The sequence below is a fragment of the Sebastes fasciatus genome, chromosome 15, assembly GCF_043250625.1.
Source record: "Sebastes fasciatus isolate fSebFas1 chromosome 15, fSebFas1.pri, whole genome shotgun sequence".
Taxonomy (NCBI): Eukaryota; Metazoa; Chordata; class Actinopteri; order Perciformes; family Sebastidae; genus Sebastes; species Sebastes fasciatus.
This window is the reverse complement of record NC_133809.1, coordinates 747,456-759,955: the sequence shown is the minus strand read 5'-3', so window position 1 is coordinate 759,955 and position 12,500 is coordinate 747,456. Positions and strand designations below refer to the sequence as shown.

The window sequence follows — 12,500 nt, the reverse complement described above, 5'->3', positions numbered from 1 at the left end:
TACATGAAGGACTTCCACCACCCAAACGTCATCCAGCTCATCGGTAACACACACACACACACATCACATGACCAGGGGTCAAAGGTCAGGTGGTTTGATTGACAGTTTGTCCCGTCCAATAGGAGTGAGTCTCCACCGGCGTCCTGGCCAGCGGCTGCCGATCCCGATGGTGGTTCTTCCATTCATGAAGCACGGAGATCTGCACACCTTCCTGCTGCTGTCCCGACTCGGAGAACATCCGTTTGTAAGAGAACCGCCGTTTATTTTAACGTTTTAGAGTGGTAAAAGGGAGGGGTTAAATGGATCATATTAAAGTGTGTCCTGGTCTCTCTGTGTCCCCAATCAGGAGCTGTCTCTGCAGACTCTGCTGCAGTTCATGATGGACATCTCTCGGGGGATGGAGTACCTGAGCAGCAGGAGCATCATCCACCGAGACCTCGCCGCCCGCAACTGCATGTCAGTCCACCAATCAGACAATCAGACCGTTGCTACGTATAACAGAACGTTGCTACGTATAGCAGACCGTTGCTACGTATAACAGAATGTTGCTACGTATAACAGACCGTTGCTACATATAGCAGACCGTTGTTACGTATAACAGACCGTTGCTACGTATAGCAGACCGTTGCTACGTATAGCAGACCGTTGCTACGTATAACAGACCGTTGCTACGTATAACAGACTTTTGCTATGTATAACAAGCCGTTGCTACGTATAGCAGACCGTTGCTATGTATAGCAGACCGTTGCTACGTATAACAGACCGTTGCTACGTATAGCAGACCGTTGCTACGTATAGCAGACCGTTGCTACGTATAGCAGACCGTTGCTACGTATAACAGACTTTTGCTATGTATAACAAGCCGTTGCTACGTATAGCAGACTGTTGCTATGTATAGCAGACCGTTGCTACGTATAACAGAATTTTGCTACGTATAACAGACCGTTGCTACGTATAACAGACCGTTGTTACGTATAAAAGACCGTTGCTACGTATAGCAGACTGTTGCTATGTATAGCAGACCGTTGCTACGTATAGCAGACCGTTGCTACGTATAGCAGACCGTTGCTACGTATAGCAGACTTTTGCTATGTATAACAGGCCGTTGCTACGTATAACAGACTTTTGCTATGTATAACAGGCCGTTGCTACGTATAACAGACTTTTGCTATGTATAACAGGCCGTTGCTACGTATAACAGACCGTTGCTACGTATAACAGACTTTTGCTATGTATAACAGGCCGTTGCTACGTATAACAGACCGTTGCTACGTATAACAGACTTTTGCTATGTATAACAGGCCGTTGCTACGTATAACAGACTTTTGCTATGTATAACAGGCCGTTGCTATGGGCGCAGCTCTGATGTGGGACTCTGGAGGACCGTTTATGTGTCAGATTATTGATTTCTTCAGTAAGTAGCCATGTATGATAATGTTCAGCTAGCGGGGTTTATTTCACAACAATAACCCGCTAGCTGTACATTATTCCTTACTTCGATAATAACAGCGTGCTGATGACTCTAAAGAGTCCCATATGGGCTCCTGAAGGCCGTCAGCGGTCGATAAAGAAACTAATAATCAGTAGCATAACAGAGAGACAATAAAGACAAACATTTCTTTTAAATGTTCTTCTGTCTTCAACCACAACAGAAAACCTCCTGAATGAACTCCTTCTGGTTTCCATAGTAACGTGTTGTGTGTTCTCCGTTGTTGTGCTGCAGGCTGAATGAGAACATGACGGTGTGCGTCGCAGACTTCGGCCTCTCTAAGAAGATCTACAGCGGAGATTATTACCGCCAGGGTTCCGTCTCCAAACTCCCTGTGAAGTGGATCGCTCTGGAGAGTCTGGCCGACAACGTGTACACATCACAGAGCGACGTGGTACTTCCTGTTGTTGTTCCAACACCTGCATGCACCTGTATTCAAAACCACCTACTACTGTACTACTACTACTGTACTACTACTGTACTACTACTACTGTACTACTACTACTACTGTACTACTACTACTGTACTACTACTACTACTGTACTACTACTGTACTACTACTACTGTACTACTACTGTACTACTACTACTGTACTACTACTACTACTGTACTACTACTGTACTACTACTACTGTACTACTACTACTACTACTGTAGTACTACTGTACTAGTACTACTACTGTACTAGTACTACTGTAATACTACTACTACTGTACTAATACGACATCACGGTGTTAGCTGGAGGCTAACGCTAGCAGTGGACTAAAACATCTAAAACGTCCTCTTGTTGCTGCCAGAATCCAGATATCAGACATTAGAGACATTAGAGATGACTAACTGGGATTGGAGGCTCAGCAACAAAGTTGTCCCTCATCTGGTGATAGCACGGTGCTTCATCTGGTGACAGCACGGTGATTCATCTGGTGACAGCACGGTGATTCATCTGGTGACAGCACGGTGATTCATCTGGTGACAGCACGGTGATTCATCTGGTGACAGCACGGTGATTCATCTGGTGACAGCACGGTGATTCATCTGGTGACAGCACGGTGATTCATCTGGTGACAGCACGGTGATTCATCTGGTGACAGCACGGTGATTCATCTGGTGACAGCACGGTGATTCATCTGGTGATAGCACGGTGATTCATCTGGTGATAGCACGGTGATTCATCTGGTGACAGCACGGTGATTCATCTGGTGACAGCACGGTGATTCATCTGGTGACAGCACGGTGATTCATCTGGTGACAGCACGGTGATTCATCTGGTGACAGCACGGTGATTCATCTGGTGATAGCACGGTGATTCATCTGGTGATAGCACGGTGATTCATCTGGTGACAGCACGGTGATTCATCTAATAATAATAATAATATATTAGATTTATATAGCGCTTTATAGTTTTCTCAAAGACGCTTTAACATAGTCGGGGGGGAAAACGGTGTGAGACAGACAGACAGGAGATGAACGACAAAAAGCGACATACACAGGAACAATCACATCCAGACACACGGACTGATGGGGAGGGAGGAGGCTACGGGTAAGCAGAGGAGAAAAGATGTGTTTTGAGGCGGGACTGGAATGTGGTGAGGGAATCAGAGTCTCTGATGAGATTGGGGAGTGAGTTCCAGAGCTTGGGAGCTGCCCTGGAGAATGCTCTGTCCCCAAAGCTGCGGAGTTTGGACGTGGGGGTGGAGAGTAAACCAGCTGAGGTGGATCTGAGGGGCCGTTGAGGTTGGTAGGGGGAGAGGAGTTCAGAGAGATAGGGGGGTGCAAGTTGGTGGAGGGCTTTGTAGGTGAGGGTCAGGATTTTGTAGGAGATCCGGTGGGAGACGGGGAGCCAGTGAAGGTCTTTCAGGACTGGGGTGATATGATGCCATGATTTGGTGTGGGTGAGGAGTCGGGCAGCTGCATTCTGGACCAGTTGTAATTTATTTATGGAGGTGTTGCTGATGCCATAGAGGAGTGAGTTGCAATAGTCAAGGTGGGAGGAGATGAAGGCGTGGATGAGTTTCTCTGCTGTAGGGGGTGTGAGGGACGGACGGATTTTTGCGATATTGCGAAGGTGGAAGAAGGATATTTTGACCAGTTGGCGGATGTGGGGCTCAAGGGAGAGGGTGGAGTCGAAGATCACGCCAAGGTTACGTGCCTGGGGGGAGGGGGAAACAGAAGTGCCATCGATGTTGAGTGTGAGGTTGTTGGTTTTGGTGAGGGTGGATTTGGAGCCGATGAGGAGGAGTTCTGTTTTGTCACTGTTGAGTTTTAAAAAGTTCTGTTGCATCCAGGCTTTAATTGCAGAGAGGCAGGAGTTGATGTGGGAGAGCGGTGGGTTGTGAGGGGTGTTGGTGCTGAGGTAGATCTGAGTGTCGTCAGCATAGCAGTGGAAGTCCAGGTTGAAGTGGCGTAGGATCTGACCGAGGGGGAATAAGTAGATTATGAACAGGAGTGGACCGAGTACAGAGCCTTGGGGGACACCTTGTGTGACTGTGGATGTGGCAGAGGAGTTGTTGTGAAGGGAGATGAAGTGCGATCTGTTGGTGAGGTATGACTGGAGCCAGCTGAGTGCAGTACCTTCGATACCGAGGTCTTGGAGTCTGGTGAGAAGAATGTTGTGACTCACGGTATCGAAGGCTGCACTCAGGTCCAGGAGGATGAGGATGTTGAGGGCTCCGGTGTCAGCAGAGGTGAGGAGGTTATTGAGGACTTGGAGGAGTGCAGTTTCTGTGCTGTGGAGGGGGCGAAAGCCAGATTGGAGGGGTTCAAGCAGGTTGTTGGAATGCAGGTGGGATTGGAGCTGGGTGGAGACGAGGCGTTCGAGGGTTTTGGAGAGGAAGGGGAGGTTGGAGATAGGGCGGTAATGATTGAGACAGGAGGGGTCCAGACCAGGTTTCTTGAGTGTGGGGGTGACAGCAGCAGTTTTGAAGGCTGATGGGACAGTTCCATGGGACAGTGAGGAGTTGAAGAGGTCGGTGAGGTAGGGGCATAGGACAGGGAGGCAGGACTTCAGCAGGGGGGTCGGGAGGGGGTCCAGGGAGCAGGTGGTGGGTTTGGATGTGCTGATGAGTTTGGCAATGGTTGCTGAGTCAACAGGGTCGAACCGGGAGAGGCGGTGCTGGGGGGGAGGGGTCAGGGGGTCCAGAGGGATGGAGAGAATAGGGGTCGGTGTGGTTGCTGCTGGGTCAGACACGGGGAGCAGTGAGTTGTTGATGGTGGTGATTTTGTCGCTGAAAAACTGAAGGAATGAGTTACATAGATCGGGTGAGGGGTCAGAGAGGGTGTTGGCACGAGGCTTGAGGAGAGTGTTGACAGTGGAGAAGAGGGTTCGGGGGTTACGGGTGGGGTCATTGATGATGGTGGAGAAGTAGTCAGATTTGGCAGCAGTGATGGCGTCTTTGTAGGTGATGAGGTGAGATTTGTAGGCTTCGAGGTGAACAGTGAGTGATGATTTTCTCCAGAGGCGTTCAAGTTGGCGGCCGGTCTGTTTGAGTTTTCTGAGGTGGGGTGTGAACCAGGGGGAGGAGGTGTTGAATGAAACAGTTTTGGTTCTCAGGGGGGCCAGTGAGTTGAGGGAGGCAGACAGGGTGGCGTTGAGGTGGTTGGTGAGATCATCAGGCGAGGTGGGGGGTGGGTCCAGGTGGAGGGCAGCAGATAGCAGGTCGGAGAGATGGAGGGGATCAATGGACTTGATGTTGCGGAATGAGATGACTCTGGGGAGTTTCAGACGGGGTGATGGGGAAGGGATTGTGAATTGGATGAGTTTGTGATCAGATAGGGGAAAGGGGGATGGTTGGATGTTCAGAACCGGGACGTTGGCAGAGCAGACGAGATCCAGAATATGGCCTTTATTGTGTGTGGGGAAGGTGATGTGCTGGGTGAGGTTGAAGTTATCCAGTAGAGTGGAGAAATCAGAGGCAAGTTTACAGGTGGGGGAGTCCATGTGGATGTTGAAGTCGCCCAGTAGCAGTAGGGGTAAGGGGAGGGATGATGCTAGGATGAGGAGTTCAGACAGATCGGAGAGGAAGGATGAATTTGGTTTAGGTGGGCGGTAAATGAGAATGACTGTGTTGGAGCAGGTTTTGAAGGCGAGGGATTCGAATGATGTGACTGTAGGGAAAGTGAGTTCGGTGGTCCTGAGGTTCTTGTTGAATAAGACTGCGAGGCCCCCTCCACGCCGGGAGGGGCGGGGTTTGCAGAGGTAGCCGAAGTTGGGGGGGGATGCTTGGTTGAGGGAGAAGAAGTCATTGGGTTGTTGCCAGGTTTCAGTGAGCAGGAGGAAGTCCAGTGAATTGTCCAGGATGAGTTCATGGAGGATGGGGGCTTTGTTGTTAAGTGAACGGGTGTTGAGGAGGGCAAAGTTGGATGAGTGGGAGGGTGGTGTGATGGGGGCACGCTGGAGAGGTTTGAGGTTGGCCAGGTTCACAGTGCGGCGGGGTCCAGTGGAGGGGGGGCGGCGGGGGTGAGTGGTTTGGATGTTGTAAGTCGGGGTGGTGGGGGTAATGGAGAACTGGAGATGACGGTTGTGTTTGGGGCCACGGTGAAGGTAGCGTTTACAGATGAGGATTCCAGCAGATTGAGCAGAGGAGAGAGCAGTGGAGGATAGCCGGTAGTTTTTCCTGAGGCGGAGGAGTTGACAGCGAGAGTAGGGGAGGGGAGGGGAGGAGGTAATGGGGGGACAAAACAACTGTGGGAACCAGGGGGGTCCTTTGAGTAACAGGGGGGGTAGTGTAAGAAGCAACAGGAGAGGGGTGAGTAGGGTTGATGGTTCCATGGTTTAGCAGACGGGTTAGCGGTTAGCAGGTGGTGAGAGGGACGGTAGAGGCAGCACAGGGTAGCGTTAGACTGGTGATAGCACGGTGATTCATCTGGTGATAGCACGGTGCTTCATCTGGTGATAGCACGGTGCTTCATCTGGTGATAGCACGGTGCTTCATCTGGTGATAGCACGGTGATTCATCTGGTGATAGCACGGTGATTCATCTGGTGACAGCACGGTGCTTCATCTGGTGATAGCACGGTGCTTCATCTGGTGATAGCACGGTGCTTCATCTGGTGATAGCACGGTGATTCATCTGGTGACAGCACGGTGCTTCATCTGGTGATAGCACGGTGATTCATCTGGTGATAGCACGGTGATTCATCTGGTGATAGCACGGTGATTCATCTGGTGACAGCACGGTGCTTCATCTGGTGATAGCACGGTGATTCATCTGGTGATAGCACGGTGCTTCATCTGGTGAGACCAGACTGTGAGGATGAAGCTTTAAGTTGTTACTCATTTAGCGACTGGCTAGTTAGCTAGCTTAGCTTGCTAATTCCACCATGCTACAGGAAATGAGTCCAACAGAGGACAGAGGACAGAGGACAGCGGACAGCGCCGGGTCACGGTCCCTCTGCCTCACTCCTCGCCGCTAGGAGACGACTTCACCGGGAGGAGAGCAGGCGTTAGGACAGTCTCAGGACAAGCTAGCTAGCGTTAGCCAGCCGTCTCCAGCAACCCTTTCCCTCCATCTCTGAGACGCTAGCTCTGGTGTTCATGCTACATTGTGGTCTGTGTGTGTGTGTGTGTGTGTGTGTCTCAGTGGGCGTTTGGCGTGACGATGTGGGAGATCATGACTCGAGGCCAGACTCCGTACCCCGGCGTGGAGAACTCCGAGATCTACGAGTATCTGATCAAAGGAGAGAGACTGAAGAAACCTCCAGACTGCAGAGACGACATGTGAGTCACCTACACACCTATTACACACATACACACATATACACATATTACACATATACTACTCTATATATATATATATATATAGCCAGTAACATCTGTCTGAAGTTAGCTAATGCTAGCTGGTAACATCTGTCTGAAGTTAGCTAATGCTAGCTGGTAACATCTGTCTGAAGTTAGCTAATGCTAGCTGGTAACATCTGTCTGAAGTTAGCTAATGCTAGCCGGTAACATCTGTCTGAAGTTAGCTAATGCTAGCTGGTAACATCTGTCTGAAGTTAGCTAATGCTAGCTGGTAACATCTGTCTGAAGTTAGCTAATGCTAGCTGGTAACATCTGTCTGAAGTTAGCTAACGCTAGCTGGTAACATCTGTCTGAAGTTAGCTAATGCTAGCTGGTAACATCTGTCTGAAGTTAGCTAACGTTAGCTGGTAACATCTGTCTGAAGTTAGCTAATGCTAGCTGGTAACATCTGTCTGAAGTTAGCTAACGCTAGCTGGTAACATCTGTCTGAAGTTAGCTAATGCTAGCTGGTAACATCTGTCTGAAGTTAGCTAATGCTAGCTGGTAACATCTGTCTGAAGTTAGCTAACGCTAGCTGGTAACATCTGTCTGAAGTTAGCTAATGCTAGCTGGTAACATCTGTCTGAAGTTAGCTAATGTTAGCCGGTAACATCTGTCTGAAGTTAGCTAATGCTAGCTGGTAACATCTGTCTGAAGTTAGCTAATGCTAGCTGGTAACATCTGTCTGAAGTTAGCTAATGCTAGCTGGTAACATCTGTCTGAAGTTAGCTAATGCTAGCTGGTAACATCTGTCTGAAGTTAGCTAATGCTAGCCGGTAACATCTGTCTGAAGTTAGCTAATGCTAGCTGGTAACATCTGTCTGAAGTTAGCTAATGCTAGCTGGTAACATCTGTCTGAAGTTAGCTAATGCTAGCTGGTAACATCTGTCTGAAGTTAGCTAACGCTAGCTGGTAACATCTGTCTGAAGTTAGCTAACGCTAGCTGGTAACATCTGTCTGAAGTTAGCTAATGCTAGCTGGTAACATCTGTCTGAAGTTAGCTAACGCTAGCTGGTAACATCTGTCTGAAGTTAGCTAACGTTAGCCGGTAACATCTGTCTGAAGTTAGCTAATGCTAGCTGGTAACATCTGTCTGAAGTTAGCTAATGCTAGCTGGTAACATCTGTCTGAAGTTAGCTAATGCTAGCTGGTATCTGTACTGTATGATATGAATCTGTGTGTTTCTTCTTCTGCACTTCCTGTCAGTTATGAGCTCATGCACAGCTGCTGGAGTCCCGTCCCTAAATGTCGTCCCAGCTTCCAACATCTGGTGGAGCAGCTGGAGGCGCTGTGGCTCAGCCTGTCCCCCGCCCCCCCGCTAAAGGAGCCACTACTGTACGTCAACCTGGAGGGGGACGACGGCGGCGAGCCAGGCGTACCCGGGGCCCCGGGGCCAATGGACGAGGCCGCGAGGGTCGGGGCCCCGGGCTGGAGCGTCCCCTGGCAGCGCGCGGAGGACCAGGAGAAGGACTGGCTGATGGTGGTGGGGTCGGGGGCGGCGCTCGCCATCGGAGGAGACTACAGGTACATCATCGGGCCCTGTGGCGCCCCCGAGGAGACGGAGGAGGAGGTGGGGGGGGGAGGAGGAGGAAGAGGGAGGAGGAGGAGGGAGGAGTCCATGGACACGTTACAGGAGGAGGTCAGAGACGACGAGGACGATGTCGTCATTAATGTCTGACCAATCACAGCCCTCCTCCTCCTCCTCCTCCTCTCACCTGATTGGACGTCTACCTGAGCTCGTTAGTGAGCTGATCAGAGGGACTGTCACTCAGCAGTACTCTGATTACACACTGGTACTGATGGTACTCTGAGTACTGCTAGTACTCATGTACTGCTAGTACTCATTCCTTTGAGACCCTATTTTATAGCAATACAACCCCAACAGCATGTCTGTAGCGTGTCGTCTTCCTTCTACCCCTCTACTAATACTAATATACACTCACCGGCCACTTTATTAGGTACACCTTGCTAGTACCGGGTGGTATCCACTTTATTAGGTACACCTTGCTAGTGCCGGGTGGTCTCCTCTTTATTAGGTACACCTTGCTAGTACCGGGTGGTATCCTCTTTATTAGGTACACCTTGCTAGTACCGGGTGGTATCCTCTTTATTAGGTACACCTTGCTAGTACCGGGTGGTATCCTCTTTATTAGGTACACCTTGCTAGTACCGGGTGGTCTTCTTCTGCTTCAAGGTTGGACGTGTTGTGCGTTCAGAGATGGTATTCTGCATACCTTGGTTGTAACGAGTGGTTATTTGAGTTACTGTTGCCTTTCTATCATCTCCAACCACTCTGCCCATTCTCCTCTGACCTCTGACATCAACAAGGCATTTCCATCCACACAACCCCCGCTCACTGGATCTGTTCTCTTGTTGGGACCATTCTCTGTAAACCCTAGAGATGGTTGTGGTGTAAATCCCAGTAGATCAGCAGTTTAATACTCAGACCAGCCCGTCTGGCACCAACAACCATGCCACGTTCAAAGTCACTTGAATCCCCTTTCTTCCCCATTCTGATGCTCGGTTTGAACTTCAGCAAGTCGTCTTCACCACGTCTAGATGACGTAATGCATTGAGTTGCTGCCATGTGATTGGCTGATTAGCTATTTGTGTTAACAAGCAATTGAACAGGTGTGCCTAATAAAGTGGCCGGTGAGTGTATATATATATATATGTGTATATACATATAGATCTATTCATAGATAGATATATATATATATACTGTATATATACTGCTATATTTCTGTAACATCAGATGTGCTCATGTCGGCTCTCTGCTGCTCTGAAACCGGCTGCAGAGCCTTAAAGCTGATCTATATTTATGAAAGATTGTTTATTGTTCTGTATTAATATATTATTAATATGAACTGCTTTTTAGTCTGACACTGATGGAACTCTCTCACATGAACTGTGAGGACATTTAAATTATTTTAAAGCTGGAACTGGATCATAAACCGTAGTTAGAAGAGTTCAATCTTTCCCAAGTCAGAGTTTTAATACCGATGACATCATTATCACCTGATCATACCGACAGGAAGTAGCGGGTACATTTTCTGATTTGAATCCACATGTTGTCACGTCACCATAATTCATATGCGATAACAACTAGACCTCCGTGTTCAGAGAGAACTCCTCGTAGACTTTAGTTTATCACATTAGCTGCTTTTGTTGCCTTACGTGATACTAAATTAAAAAATCAATAACTTGTCCTCCGATGAAGACATTTGAAGACGTCACTTTTTTAAAGACAGATTGTGAAACTTCTGCTGACCGACAGCGGCTAGAGTTCTGAGTGATGATTACAGCTCAGTTATGAATAGTAAAATGTGATGCAACGTCAACAAAGTCAGCTAACGTTATCCAGTAACATCTGTCTAAAGTTAGCTAACATTATCCAGTAACATCTGTCTAAAGTTAGCTAACGTTAGCCAGTAACATCTGTCTAAAGTTAGCTAACGTTAGCCAGTAACATCTGTCTAAAGTTAGTTAACGTTATCCGGTAACATCTGTCTAAAGTTAGTTAACGTTATCCGGTAACATCTGTCTAAAGTTAGCTAACGTTATCCAGTAACATCTGTCTAAAGTTAGCTAACGTTATCCAGTAACATCTGTCTAAAGTTAGCTAACGTTATCCAGTAACATCTGTCTAAAGTTAGCTAACGTTATCCAGTAACATCTGTCTAAAGTTAGCTAACGTTATCCAGTAACATCTGTCTAAAGTTAGCTAACGTTATCCAGTAACATCTGTCTAAAGTTAGCTAACGTTAGCCAGTAACATCTGTCTAAAGTTAGTTAACGTTATCCGGTAACATCTGTCTAAAGTTAGTTAACGTTAGCCAGTAACATCTGTCTAAAGTTAGTTAACGTTAGCCAGTAACATCTGTCTAAAGTTAGTTAACGTTAGCCGGTAACATCTGTCTAAAGTTAGTTAACGTTAGCCAGTAACATCTGTCTAAAGTTAGTTAACGTTAGCCGGTAACATCTGTCTAAAGTTAGTTAACGTTAGCCAGTAACATCTGTCTAAAGTTAGCTAACGTTATCCAGTAACATCTGTCTAAAGTTAGCTAACGTTATCCAGTAACATCTGTCTAACGTTAGCTAACGTTATCCAGTAACATCTGTCTAACATTAGCTAACGTTATCCGGTAACATCTGTCTAAAGTTAGCTAACGTTATCCGGTAACATCTGTCTAACGTTAGCCGGTAACATCTGTCTAACGTTAGCTAACGTTATCCGGTAACATCTGTCTAACGTTAGCTAACGTTATCCGGTAACATCTGTCTAACGTTAGCTAACGTTATCCAGTAACATCTGTCTAACGTTAGCTAACGTTATCCGGTAACATCTGTCTAACGTTATCCATATTAGCTGCTGGTCATGCTAGACCAGGTAAGGCGTTGGTTTGTGTTGACGTGTTGTAGCTGGAAGATAAATAATGTTTATAAAGCCGGCCTCGTTGTTTAAACTATCAGAATGTGAATATATGTAGTTTTATTTTCGGACACTTGGATTTCTAGAAACTTAAATGTATATATATATTTTCTGGTGTTTCTAGACGTATAAATTAACGCATCATTCCAATAACCTGGGTTTGTTTTTCACGTGCAATATCAGTTGATCTTGAGTTCGTTTTATTATTAAAGTTTTTATGGTGCCTTTCACTAGATACAGAGAGTGGGAGCCATGGGGGGCCCCGGGGCCCGTGTACAGGGTTAAACCGGCCCTGATGTTATCTGCTGCTCTTAACCGACTCACGTCTACATGTCCCACCGTCTAACGTTGAAATGATGCTGTTAATAAGGTTTTAATTACTTGAAGCGTTTCATGGGAACAGTCAGAACTGCACTGGACACGTTCTCCTGTTGATAACAGCTAATTATGGAATTATGTATTTTAGAAATCTTGTTTTATTGATCCTGGAGACTGTAACGTGTTTATCTCCTCATGTCGGGATGTCAAGGGACCGCCTTTTAATGTTTTATATGTTTATATAAAAACCTGAAACCCTGAGGTCATCACCTTACCTGTCTGATGATGTCATCACCTTACCTGCCTGATGATGTCATCACCTTAGCTGCCTGATGATGTCATCACCTTACCTGTCTGCCTGCCACTGACTTCAGATCTGTACAAAGAGTCTACTGATGAATGAATAAAGTGTTATTTGTGTCCCGTTGACTTCTCTCTGCTTTCATATTAACGTATTTAATGGAGGAACTCAGTCAGCTGATGAGT

At 47.3% G+C, this 12,500-nt stretch overlaps 1 protein-coding gene and 1 long non-coding RNA gene across 3 annotated transcripts in view; one reads left to right on the top strand and one right to left on the bottom strand.

Annotated features, from left to right (window-relative positions):
* tyro3 (TYRO3 protein tyrosine kinase) overlaps positions 1–12,441 on the top strand; it is a 42,627-nt gene extending 30,186 nt beyond the window's left edge. The window contains exons 14-20 of one of the 2 annotated variants that reach the window (XM_074660924.1): positions 1–43; positions 123–244; positions 347–456; positions 1,724–1,883; positions 7,068–7,204; positions 8,471–9,920; positions 9,955–12,441. The exon at positions 1–43 is cut by the window's left edge and continues 50 nt beyond it. In XM_074660924.1, the coding sequence (XP_074517025.1) occupies positions 1–43; positions 123–244; positions 347–456; positions 1,724–1,883; positions 7,068–7,204; positions 8,471–8,942 (1,044 nt within the window). In that variant the 3' untranslated portion in view covers positions 8,943–9,920; positions 9,955–12,441. The other variant, XM_074660923.1, reaches the window with a different exon arrangement.
* On the bottom strand, positions 1,616–2,425 carry LOC141783559 (uncharacterized). The gene is made up of 2 exons (XR_012597301.1): positions 2,126–2,425; positions 1,616–1,965 (listed from the first exon to the last, which is right to left on the bottom strand). It is a non-coding gene; the product is annotated as an uncharacterized LOC141783559 (long non-coding RNA).
* Positions 12,442–12,500: the final 59 nt, after the last annotated feature.